At 39.3% G+C, this 24,737-nt stretch overlaps 1 protein-coding gene across 1 annotated transcript in view; it reads left to right on the top strand.

Annotated features, from left to right (window-relative positions):
• Positions 1-24,088, top strand: part of OTOGL (otogelin like) — a 107,113-nt gene extending 83,025 nt beyond the window's left edge. The window contains exons 47-59 of the mRNA XM_063134987.1: positions 1,414-1,626; positions 2,724-2,828; positions 3,275-3,382; positions 5,166-5,267; positions 6,408-6,512; positions 6,624-6,664; positions 9,719-9,782; positions 11,187-11,365; positions 12,134-12,238; positions 13,253-13,372; positions 15,444-15,489; positions 22,364-22,443; positions 23,854-24,088. Of these exons, the coding sequence (XP_062991057.1) occupies positions 1,414-1,626; positions 2,724-2,828; positions 3,275-3,382; positions 5,166-5,267; positions 6,408-6,512; positions 6,624-6,664; positions 9,719-9,782; positions 11,187-11,365; positions 12,134-12,238; positions 13,253-13,372; positions 15,444-15,489; positions 22,364-22,443; positions 23,854-24,054 (1,469 nt within the window). The 3' untranslated portion in view covers positions 24,055-24,088. The remainder of the gene's footprint in view (positions 1-1,413; positions 1,627-2,723; positions 2,829-3,274; positions 3,383-5,165; positions 5,268-6,407; positions 6,513-6,623; positions 6,665-9,718; positions 9,783-11,186; positions 11,366-12,133; positions 12,239-13,252; positions 13,373-15,443; positions 15,490-22,363; positions 22,444-23,853) is intronic.
• The last annotated feature ends 649 nt before the right edge of the window (positions 24,089-24,737 follow it).

Raw genomic sequence — 24,737 nt, 5'->3', positions numbered from 1 at the left:
GGTCTTATTCCCAAGTTAATATTCATATGTTTGCAACATTTACTGTTTTAGAGCTTGCAATAGTATTATGGGATTCCTGCTATTGTGATATTCATAATGGTGATTTTGAAGTGGTGGCTTCATAATTCCTGTGCACCAAGGTGAAACAGTATTAAAATAGTATTTGAAGACTAACTGAAGGCTACCCAATAAGATTATTCATACAATATCTTCAGGTCAGGTGTTTGTTTTTGTGTTACAATAAGTCAAACTCTACAAAGGAGACAAGGGTAGGTAGTAGATCTCAGTCTGTGTGCTATAATCACAGTCATATGGGCATGGGGTCAAGCTGGTTAGACTTTTTTCAGTTAATGATCTGAACAGTTCTTGGAAAGATAAAAGTCAGCCTCTGAAGTTGTATTTCTTAGGGCGCCTCAAAATGAGCAATGTATTGTGCGCTCATGATTGGCCATTCATGGAAGGTTGATTTGATGATGTCATCAACAACCAGGATGTCTCCCACGGAATACTCTGGAAATCATGGGGGGGGGGGGAAAGAACCACTTTTAAAGTAGTAATAGCCAGGAAACAGCAGGAACTTCCTCCACTAGATGGTGCTATCTCAATAAAACTCAAGGGAACTGAACGGAGGGGAAGTATTCAGTTCAATTCTCTTGTTTCTCCTCTCCTCCCATGTAATGCAGCCCATAAGAGTCATGCCAAAGAACTAGGAAGCCCAAAAGCCCTGGGTAAAAACACAATTTCCCTTAATGTAGAGATGCTTTTAGAAGGTGTATCTCTCTGAATGCAAGATGCTTTGGACATTTTCATGCCCAAGAGGTATTTAACTGCTGGGAACATGCTGAATTAGATGGTATTTAGACTATACTAGTAAAGCAATTCTTAATTTTCACATGGTTCATAAAAACATATCAGTTTCTTTCATTGAACCACAAGGCAAATACAGGCAGAAATATAAATTCCTATGTATACAGTTCCTAGTCAGGAAGGCAGGTTATGTATTTGCTTGTCAGTAAGGAGGACCCAGAAACAACGTTTGGATGTAAACAGAACTTCACTTTATTTCCAAACCCTTATTTCCTACCTCTTTCTTTTTTCTTCACATCCTCCTTTTCCCCTCATTCTCCCTGCCCCTCTTCTTTCCACCTGGGGCCCTCTAGGGACTAATCTCTTCACAACTCAAAACAAGGAAATGCCGGAACTATTAGAATACAACAGCAGGTTGGACATGGAATTTATAGTTTTCAAAGAACAACCCCCAAAGGTGATCTAGGGAAAAAATGAAAATATTTTAAGTTGAAGTTGCATAGATCAATTCCTTAATATTTCTAAACAGATATGGTTTATATTAACGTAGCTATACCACAGCTTTTTTTCTGGATATGAGAGGGATGTGATGTTTTTCATTCGTAGCCTGCACTGACAATGAAGGGCATCCCCGTTCTGCTGGAGAGGTTTGGAATGGCTCCAGTAAAGGATGCTGCATGTACAAGTGCTTGGAGAATGGGAGCATTATTGCTATAGAGCCTGACTGCCATCAAGGGCCACCTCCGAAATGTGAGCGGGAGGGTGAAGTGATTATGAATGTCATTGAAGAACGAGCTTGCTGTCCAAAGAAAGTCTGTGGTAGGTAACAGCTAGTTGATAGGAATTTATCTGCACGGAGCTTACAATGGAAATAAAATATTTGGCTTATTGCTTGTGTTAAAGAGAAGACCATTTTCATTGTTAAAGTTTTGGAGAAAAACGTCAGCATGTCCCTGCTAAGGTTCTGAGCCTGGCTGTGGGCATGAAAAGGCCCTCTTCTGAGCTGTGGTGGAAATGTCCAATCCACACTCAACCGAGCAATAGGTGGGGAGGGAAGTCGGGGACCAAACGCCCACCTAGTCACACACCCTCATGAACTGCCCAAGCTCTCTCATGAACTCCGCATCCCCAAAATTAAGGACAATAAGGGTGCAAGCCTATGAAGGTAGTCAGCAGCCCCCAAACTCAGAGGCTGCCAAGTATCCAGTGCAGGGCAGCTGGAGTGTGGAGGAAACCTTTGCCTCCACTCTCCACCCACCCTGCATTTCTTCTGGATGGGCGATTTCGCCCATCTAGCAGCGGTGCTTTTGAGCAGGAGGGAAGGAGGATGGGGTGGTCGTAGGAAGTGTCAGACGCCCAGTACCCTAGTCTCCTCCCCTCTCTGCCCCCAGGAATGCCCCCTTCTCCCATCTCTGAGCTCTGATTACTGAGCATGGAGAAGTAGCCGGCACAGTTTTCCCTGCACTGGCTATGAGGGAGAAGAGGCAAAGGTGAAGAACACGGTTTCCTGGCTACAAGGTTGGAACAATGGCCCTGACCTCTTAGCCAGGGCTCTGACCTTGTAGCCAGGAAAACAAACAATCCTATTGCCCCACAGATGCTGTTTAGGAGCCAGGGGTTTGCTCTCCAAAGAGACCAACCGAAAGGCCTGCTTGGACTCTTTTTGACTGAACTCATCTAATAAATAATAAACCTGGATACAATATTAGACATCAATAATGTTAAATCCATTTTTATTTGGAACATCCTCCTCAAAGGAAATGGATTGCAAAAAGAACAGCTGGTTCAGTACTTGAATCTTCTAATTAACTGTAACTGCTTGAAGTTATGAATAAATGCTTTGGCTTTTCCACTTTGTGTGTATGGTGAAGTTAGATAGTACTATACTGATTTAGTATTTACTTTTTTATTTTTAGAATGCAACATGACTGGATGTGACCCTGCTACTCCAACGTGTAAAAGTGCTGAGAAGTTGGTAGTGGGATACAGTCCTTCTTCCTGCTGCCCTCAGTATCGATGTGGTAAGTGATAAATTGAAATGATTAGATTCCTCTAGATATACATCTTTTGAGAATTTAAAACGGGTTGCCAAAAGTGTGGCTCATGCGCCAAGCTATTTCTGGCGACCCACCAGCACCTCTTACCCCATATCTGCCATTTCTGAAAAAGTTATGGCAGCACTGCCTGGAGGTTTTCTTTGCTAGTTCTGCCAAAGGAATCTCTTCCTTATCTCTAATCTCTGCTGAGAGATCATAGATAAGGAACGGATTCCCTTGCTACCATTAGCAAGAAACGCTGTACGTACATGTGTGGGTGCAAGAGAAAGAGGGGATGTACATGCACATGTGCGCCCCCCTGGTGCCATCCAATGTGGCTCTCAGGGCCAAACAGGTTGCGCATCCCAATTTACAACAACAAAAATAATGAGTTGCATTTTACTAGCGAAACTGTTTTGGTTTTTATTCAGAATGCAATCCATCAGCATGCCCCAATACTTCCCGTCCAGAATGCAGAGAAGACCAGTTTATTGTTGAAGTAAAACAGGAGGATCCTTGCTGTTTCTCCTATCTATGTGGTAAGGAACCATTCTCATGTTTATTTTATTTATTTTTATTTATTTAAGGATTTTTATGCCGCCATTCAGCCAAAAAAGGCTCTCATGGCGGCTTACAAAAGTATTTCTTGACAGTCCCTGCCCACAGGCTTACAATCTAAAAGACATGACACAAAAGGAAAGGGGATTGGGAGGGAGGAGGAGGAGGAGGGGGGAAAGGAAAGCAAATTCAGGCACTACAATTTTAGTTGCAAAGTTCAGCAGTTACAGTTGACAGCAGGAGGGAGGGGGCTCTCAGCTGGAGCTGGACCCAGGCACGGTGGAGAGGTGCCTGGCTGCTGCTTCCTCCCTCACTGGTGGCCTCTGCAGAGACAGTTGGTAGCAGGAGGGAGGGGGCTCTCAGCTGGAGCTGGACCCAGGCACAGTGGAGAGGTGCCTGGCTGCTGCTTCCTCCCTCACTGGTGGCCTCTGCAGCAACAGTTGGTAGCAGGAGGGAGGGGGCTTTCAGCTGGAGCTGGACCCAGGCACGGTGGAGAGGTGCCTGGCTGCTGCTTCCTCCCTCACTGGTGGCCTCTGCAGAGACAGTTGGTAGCAGGAGGGAGGGGGATCTCAGCTGGAGCTGGACCCAGGCACGGTGGAGAGGTGCCTGGCTGCTGCTTCCTCCCTCACTGGTGGCCTCTGCAGCAACAGTTGGTAGCAGGAGGGAGGGGGCTTTCAGCTGGAGCTGGACCCAGGCACGGTGGAGAGGTGCCTGGCTGCTGCTTCCTCCCTCACTGGTGGCCTCTCCAGAGACAGTTGGTAGCAGGAGGGAGGGGGGTCTCAGCTGGGGTTGGATCAAGTCTTGGATCATGTTGACAAGTCTATGGGGAAGCAGACAATTCCAAAATATCTATTTTACTTTTTAAAAAGCTTTGTTACAGAATACTTCCAATTTTAAAAGAGAAAATGACCCACGTGCATTTTAATGGCTGGGTTTTTCCTTAATTATAAATAAGTCATCCTTGAAAAGGGATTGGATACTGACTTCTGACCTTGCTTTTGAAAACTTGGCCATATAAGCATGCAGATACCATCTTCAACTGAGAGCACCAGGTTTATGGGCTTCTCTGCACTAAGGCTTTTTGTCCTGCGATTTTGCCACTGCTTCTGCTTCCAGATTCTTTACGGGATGAAGATCAGCCCTTTACAAAAGCGTCCTCTTGCCCTTTTCCCCGTTTATTTGAGAGTTCTATATGTTTCATTACACAGCCACTAGATGACGCTGTTATTATATAGCACCACTTATTCTTTTCATAGACAAATTTAGACCAACTGAAAGTGGATCTTTTTGTTAACTCCCTATTTCCATTTCAAATTAAGCCACAGAAATGCTCAGAAAACATGAGAGAGGCATTGGAGGTTGACATCATATAAAGGACATGTAACCAGCCTTAAACATAAGATAAAAGCCCCATGTGGGGAAGCCCTATATATTGTCATTTAAATTCAGGTATCTTTTGTATTTGAGTTTAAAAAGTAATGAATTAGCTCTGAGAAAAAGGTAATCTGTAATTGGCATCTGATCTACATATCCTTAGGCCCTTCCTGGTGCAACTCTGAACAATTGTAGAACTACAAGGAATTATTTGGATTTAGTCCTCAAAGTAATTCTATCGTGCAGTAGCCTTTGAAAATCAGGTTGCTTTTTTAAACTAGTCAAAAGTTTCAATTTATTAAGACAGTTGAACTATATAAACCTAAACATTATAGAAATGGCATGAAAATAATTTAATGTATTTAACTTGGTATTTATTTTCTCTTGCAGTTTGTGAATCCTGCATTGAGCCTATTCCATTATGTAATGAAGGGGAAATGCTCACTGTAGATCTCAGTACTACACACTACTGTTGCCCTCGTTACCACTGTGGTAAGCTTTGCTTTGTTATTATAAGTTTATTATATGTTAAGCTGTTTTGTTTTTAGTTTTTGTATCTTTCAATGACTATTGCAGTTGCCAGTGCAACGGGATCAGTGTGAAATGTGTTTACTTTTCTTGAGTTCTGAAAATGCATATTGGGAAGAGGCAGAAAAATGTCCATCTTTAGCTCTATGCAGGTGTTCAACAATTTAATATGCAGGGGCTGGATGTGCTGAACCAACTCTTCCACTTCCAACCTTCCCTTGATGAACAGGAAGGTTGTCGGGACACCAGATTAAGCTTCTCGATCACATAAGAACCTAAGATAAACCATGCTGGATCAATCCAAGGGTCCATCTAATCCAGCATTCTGTTCAAACAGTAAACTGAAAGCAGTTACAATCTCCCTTTAGATCTACCCACTCAGCCCAAGTAGGTTGGGATGGAGAGGAGGCCAGACTTAAACTTTTGAATGCCTGAGTAGGGCTAAAATCTTATAGGAATATCAGATGCCAGTTGTATGTCTCGTGCTTGTACTTGTAAATACATATTTATAAAGTCATCATCCATTCGATTTATGTTCCTTCCTTCCACCAAAGATCACAGAGTAATGTTTTATCTTCTCAATAACCCTCTTTAGCTTTACAATTCTGCCTGGGTAATAGTGTCTTATGCAAGGTCACTTAGGAAACTGCGAAGCTATGCAAAGATTTGAACCTAGTTTTATAGCCACCCAACCTGGTACAACGCCCTGAGATCTTATTGATATAGGGTGGGATATAAATGTTTAAATAATAAATAAATACTCTAGCCACTTCATGATATTCCATGCATCATATCAACCACAGCCAAACCTAAAGAACATTGCGGCCAGTTCCAAACAACAGCCTCTTGTGCTATATAGCAAAATGATTTTGAAGCTGGGGGAAGGTGACTTTCAAAAGTGGTTACAGTACGACACAGGAGGTCAAAAAGCCCACATTGGCATATCCAATCTCTTCCACATTAAGGTATCTCTTTAGCTCCTGAGCCATTAATTCAAGATGACCAGAAATAATAATGTAATACTGAAAAGTCATGTATGTTTAACTAATTTTCCTGTGGAATTGTGGAAATAATTTTTTCATCACAACATTTCTCTTTCTGCAGTCTGTGATGAGAATCTCTGTCGCTTGCCTGTTCTGAATTGTTCTGTTGATATGAAATTGGTGAAGAAAAGAGTACCTGGACATTGCTGTCCAGACTGGAGCTGTGGTATCTGCCATTTGCTTTTCTCCTAATTACTTGAATTAGCAACTAAAGGCATTTTTTCTCACTGATGATGTTGTATTCATCTTGTGTCTGTCTGTCTGTCTGTCTTTCCAGAATGTGACTGTGAAAATGCTTCTGTACCAGCTTGTAAAGTGGTAAGAAATGGTTGATTTGGATATAATTTAGTAACAATATAAAAGTTCTTATTCTCCTTTTTTATTTTGTGGCTTTTCTGAGGCGGTCATCTCTATTACCATCACATATAGTAGTCATAATATGATGACTATGTAGGATATGTGAAGGATATGCTTGTGTCAACTGTGTAGGGTGCAGTGAATTCTGACAGAACCAGGGAGAAGTGGCAGTAGCAGTACTTTGGAAGCACTTGCCAAAGAAGCTGTGGTGTTGTAAAGGTCGTCCATCCACAAGGTCAGGCAGCAAGGGTAGTCCATCCATAAGGTCAAGCAAAGTCAATGTGAGGAATATCTCAACAAGGAAGCCAAGGTTAAGTGTCAAATGCAAAAGGTGATAAAAATTTGAAGGGCTTGGTTGAAAGAAACAAGAAGAGAGAGGAAGAGCGAGAGAGGCAACTGACTCAGGTTTCAGCAGAATCAGCCCAAGACAGTTTGCTGCCTGAGATGATGGACAAGATGGTGCCCTCCCCCTTCCATGCAGAGAAGTTGACTGGACTGGCAGTTGAATCTTAATTCAACATTCACGACAGGACAATGTCCTCCACAGCACTTGAAGCCAGGAGGTTAAGTTAGGGTGTACAGAACAAGCCCCATGGGGCACACACTACTTTCCTCCAGTACCTCATCACTACTCCCTACCATCCAGCATCTCCCACCAGTCACCTCACGCTACCTATGATGGTCACTCTACTTTGGATGGCCCTAGGTAGCAGTTTCTCTTAAAGAACAGCCATTTTATTTACACACACACACACACATACACACTAAGAAGCACCATTTTTATTTTCTGCCTCAGGCGACAAAATGACTTGCGCGCCAACCTTGCATGAATTCCCATATACTGGAGTCACTGGACAAGTCCCCCCCCCCGACTTATAAGAAAAGAGATACTGAGCGTCATCAGACGAGAATTTTATCACACGCTCGTTACTCCCCACTTTTGGATGTTCGCGGGTCCTTTTGATGACGACGTCCGCTTCCCATGCATCTCCTGCTCCTTCTTTCCATCACAAAATAGACCCCTTTAAATCTGTTTGGGTTTTTTTGAAACAGAATGTGCCGCCATTTCCTGCTGCGTGCAGGAAAAGTGGTGCGATAAAAACGGCCACTGAATAGGCCATGTGGTCATAGTTTACTTCCTCTTTCTTCCCCTGGTGTGAAGAAAGAGGAAGTATCATGCGACAGAAGTGTGTGTGTGGGGAAGCGACGGTAAGGAAACATGATTTCCGCCCCGTCTGAAGACCAGCACTAACGTTATCCACAAAAACACTATGACTTAAAATGTTATCCCTACCGTAATTTCACTTGCCAACAAACCTTGAATTTTATGAGCATTCTCATTATCTGTAAGAATGTAGACTTGTTCAGAAAAATATATACACTTTTAAAACTAGGAAATTATGCTGACTTTTGTAATATATGAGCTTTCAAACAAACTGCTTTTATTCCATTTTTCCAACTTGGCTTTACACAAATAGTTTCTGTGACCTGGAAAATGCCTGATTAAACCCATCTATCACTATGATACAATGTTGATTTGTCTGTCATACTTTCCTCCACATAATGTAAGGAGTGCATAGTGCATAGCACAATGTGGTACATGCTTAATCATATATGTTAGTACTGAACTCATGAAGATATGAGGACAACAAACAAGTGACCTGTGTAGTTTTTAGAATCAGCAGAGCTGGCAACAGGGTTTGGCACTGTTGGGCAATGCTAGGGCTGTTTTTACTATTAGGCAGAGTGACCACCTCAGAGATGACCATCTCAGGGAGCTGATTTTGGGTGTCATGAAAGGGTAGCAAACTGAGGGCTATTCAGCAAAAGGTGGGATACAAATAAATTCAATGAACAAAAAACCTACGGTTTATGAAACAACGTTAAGGACGTACACTTTTCCACCAAGCACCAAAAAGTGGGGAAATTGGGAGTTAAGGTTCACCAGCCTTAACACCACATCCTCCCTAAGGAGGCAGAAAGGACCAGTGAAATTCTCATTCTGCCAAAGCAGATAAACCATGAGGACAGGATGGAGAATAGGATATGCAGAGGTGACTGTGGGGTTGTGGAAAACCGATGACGAACAACTTAGAGCCACCTACTTCTTTTTTTGTTTAGAGCAGCCCTTCCCCAACCTGGTGCCCTCCTGGTTGCATATTACAATATGCAGTGTAATATTGTTGTTGTCATCTTTTTTAGTGCCAGGCAGGGGGAGAGGTGTTTGTGGGATTTTCTGCCTCAGGTGGCAAAATAATGGGTCTGGCTCTGGATCCGATACACCTTGACTTTAGGGGGACCTCATTTGCTGCTCTGCCTCAGGAAACAAAATGTCTTGGGCCAGTCCATACCCTTGTTAAGGCTCAATTCCACACTAAGGTTCCCACTGCCGACTCCTGTTGCCCTTCCAAACAGCCACTGCCTGTTTTCCTGCCTTCCCTACGTTTGCAGCACTAGAACATAGGAATCTGCCTTATAGTGAGTCAGTCGCTTGGCCCATCCATCACAGTATTGTCAACACCAACTGGCAGCTGCTCTTCAGGGTTTCAGGCAGGATTTTTTCCAGCCTTGTATAGCAATGCAAGGGATTGAACCTGGGACCTTTTGCACCCAAAGCCGGTGTTCTACCATTGAGCCACAGCCCCTCCCATATTGCAAGAGTGAGCAGCAGCAGCAGCCTGCACTTGCCTTCTCCTATTGGGCTGTGGTGCAGTTTGGGCCCTGAAAAAGCAAGCAAGCAAGCAGATTATTTGTTGCAGAAGTGGCAGGGAACAGGGGCTTACTAAGGACACTTTGCCCAAGGGCTCTCCGAAACCTGGGCAGAATCCATAAAAAAAATATACACAGAAAAAGTAATGCACATGAAAGGCAAAATAATTTTGATGCAGTTAAAATGTGTAAGTTTTATCTGGTAATTTTGGTAGTTTGTTTGTAGTTAAGATTTTCTTACAGATGAAATTGCATTCTGAGGATTGGACACACATGAATACTGAAATGTTATTTTTTATATCCCAGGGAGAAGTTCAGAGGATGGATGCTAATGCTTCTAGCGCATGTGGATGCCCACAGTATACTTGTGGTATGTGTGAGATTCTTTTCAATATTTTTCATATTTGTGTATTTTAAAAATATTTATTTCTGCTTAGGAATAAATCCCTCTGTCCTTTATACTCAAAAAAGTTCTCAATTAATTCTTGGCTGACAATAAGAGCAGAAAAAAGGAGAGATCTGTTGGTAGAGAAATATTTTATATTAACTAGCTTTATATCTTCAGCCATATTATATTTCTCAAAGCTATTTCACATGGCTATTCTTATATTAGTTTCTGCATATTGAAGCTAAATGGCAGGGTATATGCTGAAAAATAAAGAAAATATCTAAGGAAATTTGAAATACAGTTAGTTTTTTTAAAAGGGCACAAATTTAGCTACTACTGTGTAGTATGAAAGGCATAATTAGTTTTGCCTGGAAGGTCTAACTTAAACTAAAAATACAAAGTAGACATACTGGATTTGTAGGTAAAACTGCAACCTGAATTTATTCCTCACAGAATTACCACATTCCAGTGGGATTTAGTCATAATATAACTGAACATATAATTCTTTCACTGTGTGTTTATATATAAGCTAGCAAATGGACCTGGTTTTGCACAGGTTGGAATAGCCCTTCAAGCAAACTTAACATGGCTGTCAGACACATTGGGCCCATCCTACCTGAGTGAGGCTATGCCCACCCGTCGCATGAACCCGGCCATGAAGCACCTGTATGGACCCCTGAGCAAAGGGTCTGCTGACACCGTTTCCTGAAGGGACTTCCGTACCACAGAGGAATTGGGCAGGCATATAATTTTGCAGGTTCAGGAAGTTGTCACTAAAGGCGGAAGATGTTATTGCAGACTTCAACCACATGGACACATTTAGGTTAATTAAAATTAATGAATATATTTCAAAACCAAAATAACTCTGAGGTTCACATCCCTAGGGTCCACTTAGCATGCACACCAAGTTTGAGGTTCCCAGATTTCATGGCCTTGGTGCTATGGTGTGGATGGATGGAGGGACAGAGAGACATACATCCTCTTTTATTATTATAAATAGTGTGTGTGTGATTATTACAACAAAGGCCCAAATAAATGTCAGTGCTTTTTAGGTGTAGAAAGCTCCTACAGCTTTAAAAGAGATTTTTATTCTCTCAGTATTTTAACACTTAATTTTAACTTAAATTTAAATTTTATTGTTCCAACTCTGTATTTTAATCTTATATCAATTTTTGCTGCGTGGTTTTATCCTGGTTGTGCTTTTTATACTGTATTTTGTATTTGTGTTTTTAACCTGTTAGTTGTTTTATTATGGTTTTAATTTTTGTGAACCGCCCAGAGAGCTTCTGCTATTGGGCGGTATATAAATGTAACAAATAAATACATATTATAATGTTTTTAATTTGTAACATTTTGACACGTCTATTTATTTACTTTTTTCATTAGAAAAGGATAATGTCTGTGTATTCCAAGAAGTAACTGTATTGAATCCTGGTCAGTCTATGATTCAATATTTGGATGGAGATCTTTGCTATACAGCAAAGTGTTCACAAGAGAGAGACCCCAGCACAGGATTTCATGCCATGGATTTGATAGTAGTTAACTGCTCCCAAAAATGTGAAGCTGTAAGTATTGCTAAACTATAACCATGAAATAATGAGTGACTATAATACAGAAGGATAGAATTGGCCTTGAAATCCATCCTAACGATTGTAAGCAATGTCATGAAACAATTGTAGGCATCATACAATTAGTATGATGTTTTGCTTCATAGTAAATGTATATTATTGCTTGAAGGACTCGAGAACAATGGATTGGATTGAAATGTTCCCTTCCTCTGACCTTCATCAAAAGAAGGGAACCTTTGGGTCCAATCCAGTGACTGGGAAAGCTTCTTTCTGAAACTCTAGAGAGTGACTGCCAGTCAACTTTTTTGGGGTCAGTGGGCACATTTGGAATTTTGGTAATGCACACTCACAAAATGGCTTCCATGTGGTGGCTGCCCATTCACAAAATGGCTGCCATAATGGGACACCCACCTACTGAGCTAGATGGGACAACTGTTTGACTTAGTATAAGGCAGGTTCCTTGTTCATATGGTGAGATTTTATTCATATGGTATGTGACAGGCATGAGCAAGTTTTCCCCCTTATTAGGTGCAGTGGCTAATGACAGTAGGCTTCCTACAGGATGACAGCATACTACTTCACCCACATGAGTATCAGAACAATTATCAAACAAAACACACAGAAAACCATATTATTAACATTTTGCTGTCACAGCAGTTTAAAGCCAGATCCAGCACTTGATTATAATTAGCTGTATGTATTTGAAGATAATGATGTCAGTATGGATATTTTTTTTTTAAAAAAAAAATCTCTCTCTTTTAACAGCACCAAGTATACATTCCTTCTCCTAGTCAACACTCTTGTTGTGGTTCCTGCATAAATGTGTCATGTACTTTCTATACTGGTAATGGAACCTTAGTCATGTATGAAGTAAGTCCCTTTAAAAAAACTGTAGAAAATAAACAGTTTATCAGAATTTTGTTTATGTAGATCCAGCTTTATAACATCCTGAAATTCTGTAAATTGTTTCGCATATTAATTCAGACCTTAAAGCAACGTAAGTTACCTTATACATTGTGTATAATTGTATCCAAAGGGGCATTAGTAAAACTAGAAAATAATGTGCCATCTGTACACATTTTCAGTGAATCAGGTGATCACAAAGAGGAGGGCAGAACAGAGGGAAAAACATTGTTTAAACCAATCTACTGCATTCTTCATATCTGCTTCTCGGGTTAAGAATATGAATTGTCTAATCCCTTTCAAGAGTCATCTCTGGGGCTAAAATTGGATTAAATTATTCTGGAGAATCTTGTTTTATTGTAAACCGGCTCTGAACAGTGTTTTCCCTACTTTATGTGAGCTAACATAGGGCTTAAGTTTTAGAGGATTGAAAAAAACCCATCTGATGCTAGCTTAATATCCTAGTTTGTAAGCAGTGGTGAAACCACAGTTTCATAGTTCAGATGTTGCAGGAAATTGTGGTTTAGCAAGCTAGGATTAATGCAACAGCATTCTTCTCTCACTCATATTTCCCAGCAACTGGTATTGAGAGGCATACAGCCTGTGATACTAGAGATACATCCATTATTACTAATAGACATTTCTGGTTTCTTGTTTTCCTGGTGTGCCATCAGAGGGGCAGGGCTTAGTTCCACAAGCTATGATTTCACTTTCTGTCTGGGATCTTAACTGGTGTTAAGGCAACAAACAGTGGTTAGTACTCACAGGAATTGCCCCTTTTGTAAATCATGTCCTATGAGAACTAGGTTAGATTATCATAGTTACTGCAGTTGAAATAGTTAAATTGGGGCTCTCAGAAAACATTGATAGTAGTTGTCACTTAACCCTAATGTATAGCCCAAGTACATATTTCTATCATCTTGTAAACAGTTATTTCCTCCTTCCCCCAAAGAATAACCTTTTCTAACCTTTTTTTTTTAGGAAGGAAGCACATGGGACTTAAATTGCACTAAATACGAATGTGCAAAGACTGCTATAGGTGCAATAGTACTTGGATCCAGTGTCATTTGCCCACCCTTTAATGAGACTGAATGTACAAAGGTTTGTACCCTGAATCTGCAAATGAGAAAATAAAGGAACATTTTTGTTTGGAAATTTGGCATCTGCTTGTAAGTGTGTAATATGGTAAAAACATCTACCATCACATTTTAGTATTTTCATTTTTGTAAAATGAATTATGATAGCGCAATTTCAAAATTTATTTAAAATTTCTTACTTGTGACACATACAGATAGTCAGTGCTACTTACTTCCCTTGAGTAGGGCTATAGTCCTAAGAAATATATATGGAATAAAGTGTCCTGATCCAGAATCCATGTTCTTTCTGATGCTTTCTCACATGGGCACTCCATTGGCTTTAAGAGACAGACTAAATCCATGTGCTCGAATGAATGTGGTTGTGGATCTGCTTTCTCTGTTTATTGGAATGGATGTCAGAGCATATTGTTGGATCACAGAAAAGGTGATTAGATTTGGATGTAAACTGCAAAGGGCTCACAACCTTCAGAATCTGTGACTCGGTGTTATCCTATGAATGGGGCTGTATATATGCGGGGAAAGCCCCACGGTGGCTGCATATCTGCACTGCGCCAGTTAGACGATGCAAGTGCAGCTTGGCAGCCAACATATCACGCAAAGCTGTGGGTTTACCCCAACTTTTTTCAATGAGAGTGATGTCAATACAATGGTTCCATTGTCTGCTGTCACTCTGGGGCCAATCTGGAAGTGGTGCATGGTGGAAGGTGACCGGCGATTGGTCGCCTTTCACCAGGAAAAGGGCGGCAGTGTTTCCGGTACACAATAGCCTTCCAGAAACCCCGCACCCTCTCCTCAGCATTGGGATTACCCAACGCCACTCTGGGAGAGGGAAAGTGCGGGGTTTCAGAGTGAGGCAACGCCAATGTGGCGCTGTGAAGATAGCCCTGAGATCTAATCAGAACTAAATCCCATTGATTTCATTGGGATTTCTCTGAGCTAAGTAGTATGAATACAAACTACTGAATTCAAGTTAGGTATGCTGGATGCAACATTAGACATGCTACTAGACCACCAGTACTGAATAAATATTAGAGATACTAGTAGACTTGCAGTTTTTATTAGATTTGTACATCAAACTACCATTGGTTGAGGTGATTATATACTACTGAAACAGCTTCTGATGCTGAAAACCCTATGAATCTAAAAGTTGTGGTTCAATCAAATTACATATAATCCATCAAAACTTTGTATGTTGTATTTTTTCCCAGTGCAATCCTGCATTAATTCAATTGCTCTTGGGTGACATTGGCCTAGGTTCCCCATCTGTAAAATTAAAGTATTAAGAATCTAACACACAACCCCTCATAGATAGCTTTCAGTGTGAACTGGGGCCACCACATGAGTGCGAACTCTAAGAAGAGCCAGTTCACTAAAACAAAATAAATCTGAGAGAAGAGTCATTCACACCAGGTGCACCCTTCACCATCTGTATTATCCTCAGTGACTCTGAAACTCCGCATCCAATGTACACTGTGTTGGAGCCCAGGAGCCTTCTGAGGAAGATGGCAGTGGCTGCTCCTGCCTTACCCCACACTTCTCGTCTCAAGTGGTTGGAGCTGTGCTGCTGCGTGCCCCTACAGTGAGCCACACACCTTTCCACTTCCTGGTGTTCTTACTTTGTTGGAGTAGACAGAAAACACCTTGTCCAGCCCCCACTCAAACCTGGTGCTGGCCCTGGTTCTATGATACGTAGTGATGCACTGCTATTCAAATGTTGAAAAAGTACTTCAAATCCCAACACAAATATGGCAGCCATTTGCAATCATAAAGCCTAAGACTAAAACTGTGTCTTATGCTGCACCAAATTTGTTTGTTGCCATAATTTTTATGCAAAGGGAGAGTGTGCTGCATTACGTCTTATAATGCGAGATGCAGGCTGGAGATACAAGTTATGAGATGCAGGCTGGATTCTCCCATAATGTAAATTGTTAACATAAAATAAATAAAATGAATGAATTTTATTCATTCATAAATAATGGGGGTTAGGCTGCTTCTTTTAGTTTATATGCATCATTCAGATATATTGTTTCTTTGGCCACAGTCTTTCTTGAAATATTCCCTTTTAATTTTCCTAGAATGGAGGCACTGTACAGATGTATAATGATGGCTGCTGCAAGACCTGTAAGTGAAGAAAGCTGCATTCAGTGCTAGTTGTATGCTAGTTTGGCTTTGGTTTTGGATAGCTGTGTGTGTTCTTATCTCCTTTAATGGGACATTTGGAAAGAAAAAGCATGCTGTCCCCCAAATCATGTAATAATGTGTGTATAGTTCTTAACAATGTCATAGGCAAGCCCTGCTTTATATGGCTGTTCACATGGTGATTTTTAATTTTTTTTAATCTTTTCCTTCTGGAGTATAACCAAATCTCTCCAAATATAATATGGGTATTAATTAAAAGCTACCTTGTTTTTAAACAGATGAAGCTATATATTTTATTAGAAAGATTGCTCTAGTACAACATATGCACATACGTTCAAAGGAAAAGTTCAAAACATGGAAATTTGATTTGGGTCCTATACTGAAGAAATTAGTATGATGACGGTTATAAGCTCTCCTGTCATATGTTCTATAGGAATAAATATTTTCCTCTTCAGTTAAGTCCAAGTATAAGACAATACTGTAGTGAGCAAATTATTTTTAAGAGTTAAAAAAGTTATTTTATATAAAAAGGGGAAATTGTACTTTTAAGAAATTAAATGTCAAATTTCAATGTGCAAATGTGAGCACACATTCATTTACATTATTATTATATGGAATAGTCTAGTTTCAGTTATTGTACTGCAAAGTACACTGGTCAAGTTCAGAAAGGTCTCTTTGACATGAATTAGGGCTCCCAAAATAATAAAGGATTCTTTTTTAAAAGTTCCACCCTAGGCTCCCCCCCCCCCCCCCGTAGCCTAAAATTTGGAAAATCTTGTTAGCTCAGGGGACTTTAGTTGATATAGGATGGCTTTCATAATGTGGGACTGTGGATACTTTAGCTGAGAAGGTTAAAAATCGAACACCTGCATGGGATCCAGTAAGCACAAAACAGGGGATCAAATATAGCTGTAAGAGAAGAACCAAGAAAAAAAGACAGCTGCACCAACTGGTAGCTCCCAGCACATTTTTGAAAAAAGAAAATCTTTATCAAGGGGGTTTATTTATATTTACAGTCCTTGGAAGAACTTTCACGCTGCAAACTTTCAAAGCAGACTGAAGTGTGCTGAAACCAACAGGGTATATATCTGATCATCTCCTAGACCATCTGCTTCTAATGTTTTTCAAAACATGTTGAGAAATCTGTGCAGCTGTCATCTTTATTTTTTATGTGAGTAGGATGTATTTCTTGCTCATGCAAGGGAGGATCTCTGATTTACTTACACACACACACACACACACACACACACACACACACCATCTCCCTATGCCACATCTCATGCCATTCCAAAGAGTTCATACTCAGGAGCTTCTTTCTGGGGAGCCTAAAGGGACTACAGTGGGGACAATATAAAAGAAAGCTCTTTTGTGCTGGCTGATCTTTGGATCTTCCCTCTAATTCCTTGTGAGACACATTTTAAATCAGTCTGGCTAATTCAACAAGCAGTTTCATTTTTGTGTGATGTTATGCTCATAGAAAAAAGGAGGTTCTTTAGGAAAAATTCCATCAATTCAAAATACAGAAATGTAGTGTGATCAAACGAGCGTTTATTTGCACGCTCGTTACTGGCTATTCACAGATTTTCACAGGTCCTTTTCACGATGCCCTCCACCTCCTGCTCCTTCTGCTTGTTTTTCCATCACAAAAAAGACCAAGAAAATCCAGTTCTTTTGGCTGTGACAAAACTTGCCGCCATTTCCTGCTGTGTGCAGGAGAAGCAACGAGATAAAAACACCCACTGAATGGCCCATATGGTCATTGCTTACTTCGTTTTTCCTTCCCCATGTGAAGAAAGAGGAAGCTGTTCATCCCTATTATGGGATAGAAGCGGGAGCCAAAGCGATGGTAGGGAAATGTGATCCCACTCCCACCCTGTCTGATGAATTCTATATTGTGCTGTAAATAATAACATTAGGGATACACATGGCACAATATGAAATGATGAGTTTAATCCTTCTGCAAATGGAAGGGCTCCTTCGCTTCATGGAAGGGACTGAGATCCAGCACAGGAGACTGCAGGGCAAAAATGGAAATTGCCTCCCACCCACGTTTTCCAGCAGAAGAATCCCTTGAGTGAATGGGTACTCATAGGAAAGCATTGATCTAATATATATTACATAATATACTGATATACAGAATATATATTAGATATACTAATATAGTTTTCACCTTTTTCTTTCAAACATAATACTGCTTGAAGGTATATAGTTGCATATATCATAGTTAAATGCTAGAGCTTTACTAAAGAGATCAGTATTTAGAAAAAAAGAAAACATTAAGAATTATCTCACTTAGATAAAAAGCTTAATAATATCTCATTGAAGCCATATCTTTCTCTTTCTTTTCCTCTCTATTCATTTGTTTATTTATATAAAGCAGACTTCCTGTAAAATCAGACTTTAATGTGAATGGATTTAAGTATGTTCTGCTTAGTGTATTATAAAAAAAATATTAGCTTTCACAATTTTATGTAGTCTTAGGAAATGCACTGTTATACTTCAGAACCTTTTGCTGAGATGGCTTCTAAGACAAAAATATGTAACACAATTAAATGCTGTTCTACATGCTAATAGAGAATGTATTTTTTTTAAAAAAACTAAAAGCATGTGCTTTTTATGGTAAAAGTTTAAAAGTCAGCTACAAGTATAGCTTGCAACTCGATGGGTTTTAATGGAAACTAATAATCTTAATTTTAAAAGGAGAATGATTAAATGCATGCTAAGTGAGTTTGTATATTTAATTCTTACCTTGCCAGAGTCATAAGATGCCCATAGAATTTTCCCCCTCTTGTAAACATTGTAGTTTTGTTATCCACATAAGTATTGAAAGATAGGATTCTCAATAATATAGAAAAATAGGAAGACTTCTCTTTTTTACAAAAAGAAAAATTGCAGTTGGCAGTGTAAGAATTAATACAATGTTGTTTATGTAAAAAAATGTGTTTATATTACAAGAAACTTATGTTCCCAATAATTCTGCCAGGTTCTGGACGGGGTGTATTACCCTTTGCCATTAGTCCCATAGTCTCTACTGGTAGTATTAATTGTGAACCAGGTATTATTATTTTTAATAATGTATTTTCTTTCCTTTTAATACTGTCTTAAAAGTTTCTAATATGTTAATCTTCTTTATATTATAAAGTTCATAGAGATGTCCATATGTAGCTGTGGCTCACTGTAAAATATACATTGACAGGTGTTGATAGTCTTCAAAGTTACTAGTTGACATTAAGCACATATTGAGTGGTTTCTTGGATGTAGAGTTCAGTGCCAAATCTAGAGCTTTGGGCCATAATTTTTTAGACCATATTGTTGATTTTCCTCCCAAAGCCAGTGTCAAGGATAAGCCCACGCCCCAGCAGGGGACCACTGACAAAAGCTCCCTGGACATGCCCCTATTCACCATTATAAACTGCTGGTTCACCTGCTTCTCACTCTGGCTCAGATAATGGTAGTGGTGAAAGGAGGAACAGTAGATCCCACTGCCTACTTGCACCCTGGCTCTCTGCCTGTCAAGCAAACGAGTGGTTCCAATAATGAGAACAAGAATGAGGAGCAATAGCAGCTGATGTGGTGATAAGGTAGGCTCACTCACTGAAGGGGCTCACGGAGGATTTCTTGCCCATGGGCCCTCAAAACTTGGAGCCTGCACTGATTCCCATTCACAGAATCTCTTCACAGTGGTGGGTGGTATGGTCTCAAGCGGTGACTGAGGGAGAGAGGGTTCCTTTATGGGCGATGTGATGTGATGGATGCAGAGAACAGCTGTGATGTGGACACATGCATTTTCCTGCATCTATGATTGGCTGCAGGCTTTACCTTATTTCATACATGGAAGTATGCATGAAGTGGACCTGATATATAAATTAAGTTGCTAGCCCAACCTATATATGTGGATACTGTAATGTGCAGTGGAGTTCCCAATCTAAGCAAGAAAATTCACTCATGGGCTCATTTGTGTTTACAGAAGGCAGTATGTTTAGAGTTGCCTTTAACACTGAAGTAAGCAGAGATGTCTTTGTTTGTTGGGAGCACCATGGGCATATTGGCTGTAGACTGCAAGATAGTAATTATACTAAATTATAATTTTAGGAGCACGGGTTAAAATTCTGAACTAACTCAGCAAAACTTCAGTTTAGTTCACTGGAGTCAGCATTTTACCTTCTGGGCCAATGCATGACTTGCACACATTTAGTTTCCCAACATACCAGTGTTTAACTTATGAAAAGATATCATTTCCATGCATGATTTTAGATGACATTCAAGAACATTCCTATGAGTTTCAAACATAAAATGCCTCATTTCATTAAGCGTGAGCTATAAAGAAAAACAGGCTTTTCCACATAGATCAAACTACTAGACTGTGCATGAACAAGGGATGTAATGTGTGTAAAACCATTTAGCAACTGGGCCAGCACCTGAAAAGCCTCTTGATGGAGTGGGACTATGTTGCATTAGCAAGTTATTAAAAGATTGCTTAGGGGGAGCCAGTGTCGATCTATAGTTTAGACCAATGTTCATTTTGATAATTTGAGCTTAATAACCCCCAGTAACTTTGATATTTAATTATTGGTATAACAGTCCATGAATTTTATTCTTTGTGGTATATTACAAAATTCTTCTGGGATGCCCCTCATTCTGTGATGACTAGTATTACTATTGGAGCCGTAAATTATATATTTGTAAACATTTTTTCTTGCCTCTGGATACAATTTTTGGAAGAGGAGTATTGAAAACAACAGAGCAGGATCAGTTAGTTATTTCTGTTATTACTGTGGAATCTTTTTATGTACATAGCACATAACTTTCTATCTCCTATGGCCTCTGTATTTTGAGATAGGTTAATTTTTGTTGAGTGTTTCCTCTCTGTTGTCTTTATCTTCCAGATGATTGGGGTGGGATCGGAATTACACATCTTGAATATTATAACTTTTGTATACACCTTTATGTGAATGTACTTACCTTGATAATCATGACTTTGAAACAAAAATACTATGTGTAGGAGAATGATCCACGTTTCTCTGCTTTTTAGCACCAGTTCATATATAGCCCCAACGAGTAGGTTTTTCCGTGCAAGTACAGAATAGGAAAAAGCCTTTATGTATGAACTGAGTCCAATGTACACAACTATCTATGTCAGTGGTTCCCAATTGGTGGTCCGCGGACCCCAGGGGGTCCGCGTAACCCACCCAAGGGGTTCGTGGCACCATTCACGTATTAGCTCTGCAAGGTCCGCATTTTAATAAAAGAAAATACGCCGTCTCCCACACTCCATTTGCTTCGACGGTGACGTCATGCGCAAAAGCACCTGCGTGATTTAGCGACTAGCTTCAGAGATTACTTCCCTGCACCTAATCCTGAAAACTCATGGATAAGGAATCCTTTTGAATGTGGTGATGTACAACTAACAACTCTATCTGCGGAAGATTCTGGCTGAAGTTTTTTCCTGATTATAAGAAGTTAGGTGAAAAAGCTTTGAAACATCTAGTTCCCTTTTGTTCCACAAATCTTTGTGAACAAACATTTTCGACATTTTGTTATATGAAGAACAAGCATAGAAATCAGCTTGATGTTGATCCAGATTTGAGATTAAAAGTAGGAAATATTGAACCGGATGTGGAAGGGATTGTTTGGGACAAAAAGAGGCGTGATTTCTCCCATCACATTTAGGTAGACATGTCATAATTTGTTCAATTGTAAACTAGACATTAAATTCGTCCTTATATTCCTAACTAAATCATTGTCATTTTTGCGTGGCAATATCACAAATATCACAAAATTTATGGTCTGTTTTTTAGTATACCTAAAATACTTTGCTTATTAGGGGCTACACCTTATTTTCTCCAAAAAAAAAAAAAATGCTTCCTATCATAGAGATAACAAAATTTTCAAAAGTAGGGAGTCCATGGCTTGGCATTTGAAAAACAAGGGGTCCGCAGTACTTAGCTAATTGGGCACCACTGATCTATGTGATATGTCATTTGCAAATAAAAAGGGGTGTTGGTGGATAGATCACGTGATCAGAGTAGGGATTGTGTGTGTGTGAATTCTACACCATAGTGAATCTGTTAGTCCTTAATAGAAACTATTTCTTGCAACAGACTATAGAGCTCCTCTGGAAGTTGTAATGTGTGTTGTAAGTATGCATATTCACAGTCATGGAGTTTGTGCCAATCCTCCATCTCATATGAAACCTACACATTGGTTTGTGTGAACCCAGACTTTTAGTAGGCTAAATTTAACATATACAATACCTTTTGTATTCAGTAGTAAATATCAAATTAGAGTCTGCTTCCTCTTTGATTCTCATAATGTGGATTTAAATTTCAAAATATATTAATTTGAACATCAAATACTAAATGACAGTCACATCTTTACCCTTAAATATTTTATCTGTATAGTTAGTGAATCTGGGAGTGTTACAGCCGTTTATTTTTTTAAAAGCAATTGTGAAGTATAGAATGTTTCCCCACATCCACACGCAGAATGAATCCTATCCAGAATGTTACTGCATCACAGACTAATGGTGAAGAATGTACTGAAGGAGCTGAAATAACTGCAACTTTATTACTAATTAAACTGAAGCTACAGGGCCAAATACAATATGACTTCAGAATTTCCAACTTTTGAAAACAGACTTCATATCACCCATAGCACAAGGAGTTATAATGTGGCAGGGGTGTGGGAGGGGTGTGTGAGACAAAACACTTTGGTGTATGTCTAAAAGCACTGGCACACAACGTAAAGGGTTCTTTAGGTCAGGACCTAGTCAATGTTAGTTTGAATATTACCTTCATAACTAACAACTATATGAATGAATAAATGAATGAATGAAGGTTATTTTGTATTTCTTCAGGCAAAAGGGATGAAAGGATATGCCAAAAAGTCACAGTCAGAACAACTATAAGGAAACATGACTGCATAAGTCGAAGTCCTGTAAGTAAAAGTGGCTAATTTTTAAAACACTTGCTAATTAATGTGGGTCATAAAATAAAATTGTTAAAAGATGCTCCTAATAATGTGCTACACACACACACACACACACACACACACACACACACCCCTAGCCCTTTTACTTCCCTGACATCTGGAAAATCTCACATCCTGGCAATGTCCTCCTATTCTTATATGTGTTTACAATTTAATTGCCTCTACACTAACATGATAAAAGTGCTGACCTCTTCTATTCAGAATAACTCCCGATGAACTGCACACAATATAATTGCCTACACCCGACAAAAGCACTGGCTTGGACATTATTAAATATCCTCCTACTCTAAACTAAGAGTGCCAATACATAAAAAAAATACATGTTAATTATTTATTGAAAAACTTTCTGCTGCGGCCTTTAAGAATGTATATGCTCCTGGTGTCATATAGAAATAAATCCCATTAAGGGAATTAAGGTTTACTATCACCTCTGTTTTGTGAGATGTCAGATATAAATATGTTTTCTTTATGAAAAAATATGAATAAACATATAGAAGCATTTCTCTAGGTATATGTAGAAATGTCATTTTTAAAATTTTAATAACAAATTTTGAAGTATAGTTGGTATATATTGCTGTTATGCTGATACATTATAACAACAAACAGAGGTTAGGATTGGATTGAAATATGGTTTCAAAACATACAATCTGCAGATATTTCTATTGATATTTTAAAATCACAGTAGATTTTTAATTGTTCTCCTCTAAAATGCCTGGCAAATTTGACAAGCAAAGGAAATGAAAATCTCCAGCTCCTCTTCAAACATGCCAGCTCTTTTTCCCCCTCCTGCACCTCCTGAAACTGGATCCACAGCCATGCTTGGCTTGGAGAACTACTTTAGATGGATCTGACTAGGGATGAATAGAGACCATTCCCTGCCAGGTTACTGAGCAATGATTTGTCATGGGTACTGCTACCTACCCTACTTTTCCCTCCATGTTTGCCCTAGATTGGTGTGTGTGTGTGTATGTATGCCTTTTACGCAGAAGTGGCAGCTCCCAAAACCAGTTGGGCCTCCCAAAGAGCTGCTGCTCTTTCTTGTTCTTCTTGTTCTTGTTCTTGTTCTTCTTGTTCTTGTTCTTCTTCTTCTTTTCTTCTTCTATTTCTGGATGGTGGTAACCTCACTTCCCCATCCCTCTGCTCTCCAAACAAGTTAGTAACCTGGGAATGGTTTTCCCTGTAAGAGAAACATCCCTGTTAAGCCACTGGAGGAGACTTATATATACTGAACATTCACTAAGAGAATTAATTTCTAAATTGCTTTTTATATTGTGGTGACTTATATATACTTCGTTCAAATTGGATAATAAAACTTGAAGTGATGAATGATATTTTTTCCTTTCCTTTCTCTAATAGATTAATGTGGCTTCTTGTGATGGAAAATGTCCATCTGCTACTATTTTTAATGTCAACATTGATAGCCATTTAAGATTCTGTAAATGCTGTCGTGAAAATGGACTGCAGAATCTAACCGTGCCACTCTACTGCTCAGGAAATGGCACTGAAATTATGTATGTCATCCAGGAGCCTACAGACTGTACATGCCAGTGGAATTAAGAGTTGTATAAATTTTATTGAAGATTGCATTCAAATGGGATTATATGTTTGTTATTGTTTTCAGATTTAATAAATATCCTATTAATATATACATTTATTTTTCTCATGTTTTAGACAGATATTCAAAAATTGATAGAAAAATGCATATGCATAAAAAATGCATAATTGATAGAAAAAACCATAGCAAAAATGCATATGTTGGCATATATACAACTTTTTAATTCTTCTTACCGTAATCTACTTATCTTTTCTTCAGATATTAACCAGTTCATCATAAGCAATGGTATCTCATATATCTCCAGAATTATTATAACTGTAAATCTTTTGTAGCTTTTTGGCACTTTCAAGGGCATCTGTCTGTCATACATAAAATGTAACCCACTGTGCGATGTAATATTTGTAATATTTTACTAATTACTTTTAAAATTTGAGACACACACCAGTATTCCTTGTTTTTGTGGTGTTTTGTTTTGTTATTAACTTCCAGCACACCTTACATTTTTTGTATTCCTTTTGGTCAGCCTCAAGTGTAGCTAGAAACTTCTAATTAAGCACTTTTAACATTAACTTACATTTGCAAGTTTTTATGGGGAGGCAGTTGGTATTTCTATATTTCCCTTGGATTAAAGGTGGTGCAAAATATTATGAAGATATATATTCTTCTGTTAAAGAGGAAAACGCAG

Source organism: Elgaria multicarinata, chromosome 9 (assembly GCF_023053635.1).
Source record: "Elgaria multicarinata webbii isolate HBS135686 ecotype San Diego chromosome 9, rElgMul1.1.pri, whole genome shotgun sequence".
Taxonomy (NCBI): Eukaryota; Metazoa; Chordata; class Lepidosauria; order Squamata; family Anguidae; genus Elgaria; species Elgaria multicarinata.
Note: the sequence above shows the minus strand (reverse complement) of the source record. Positions and strands in the feature narration are given on the sequence as shown.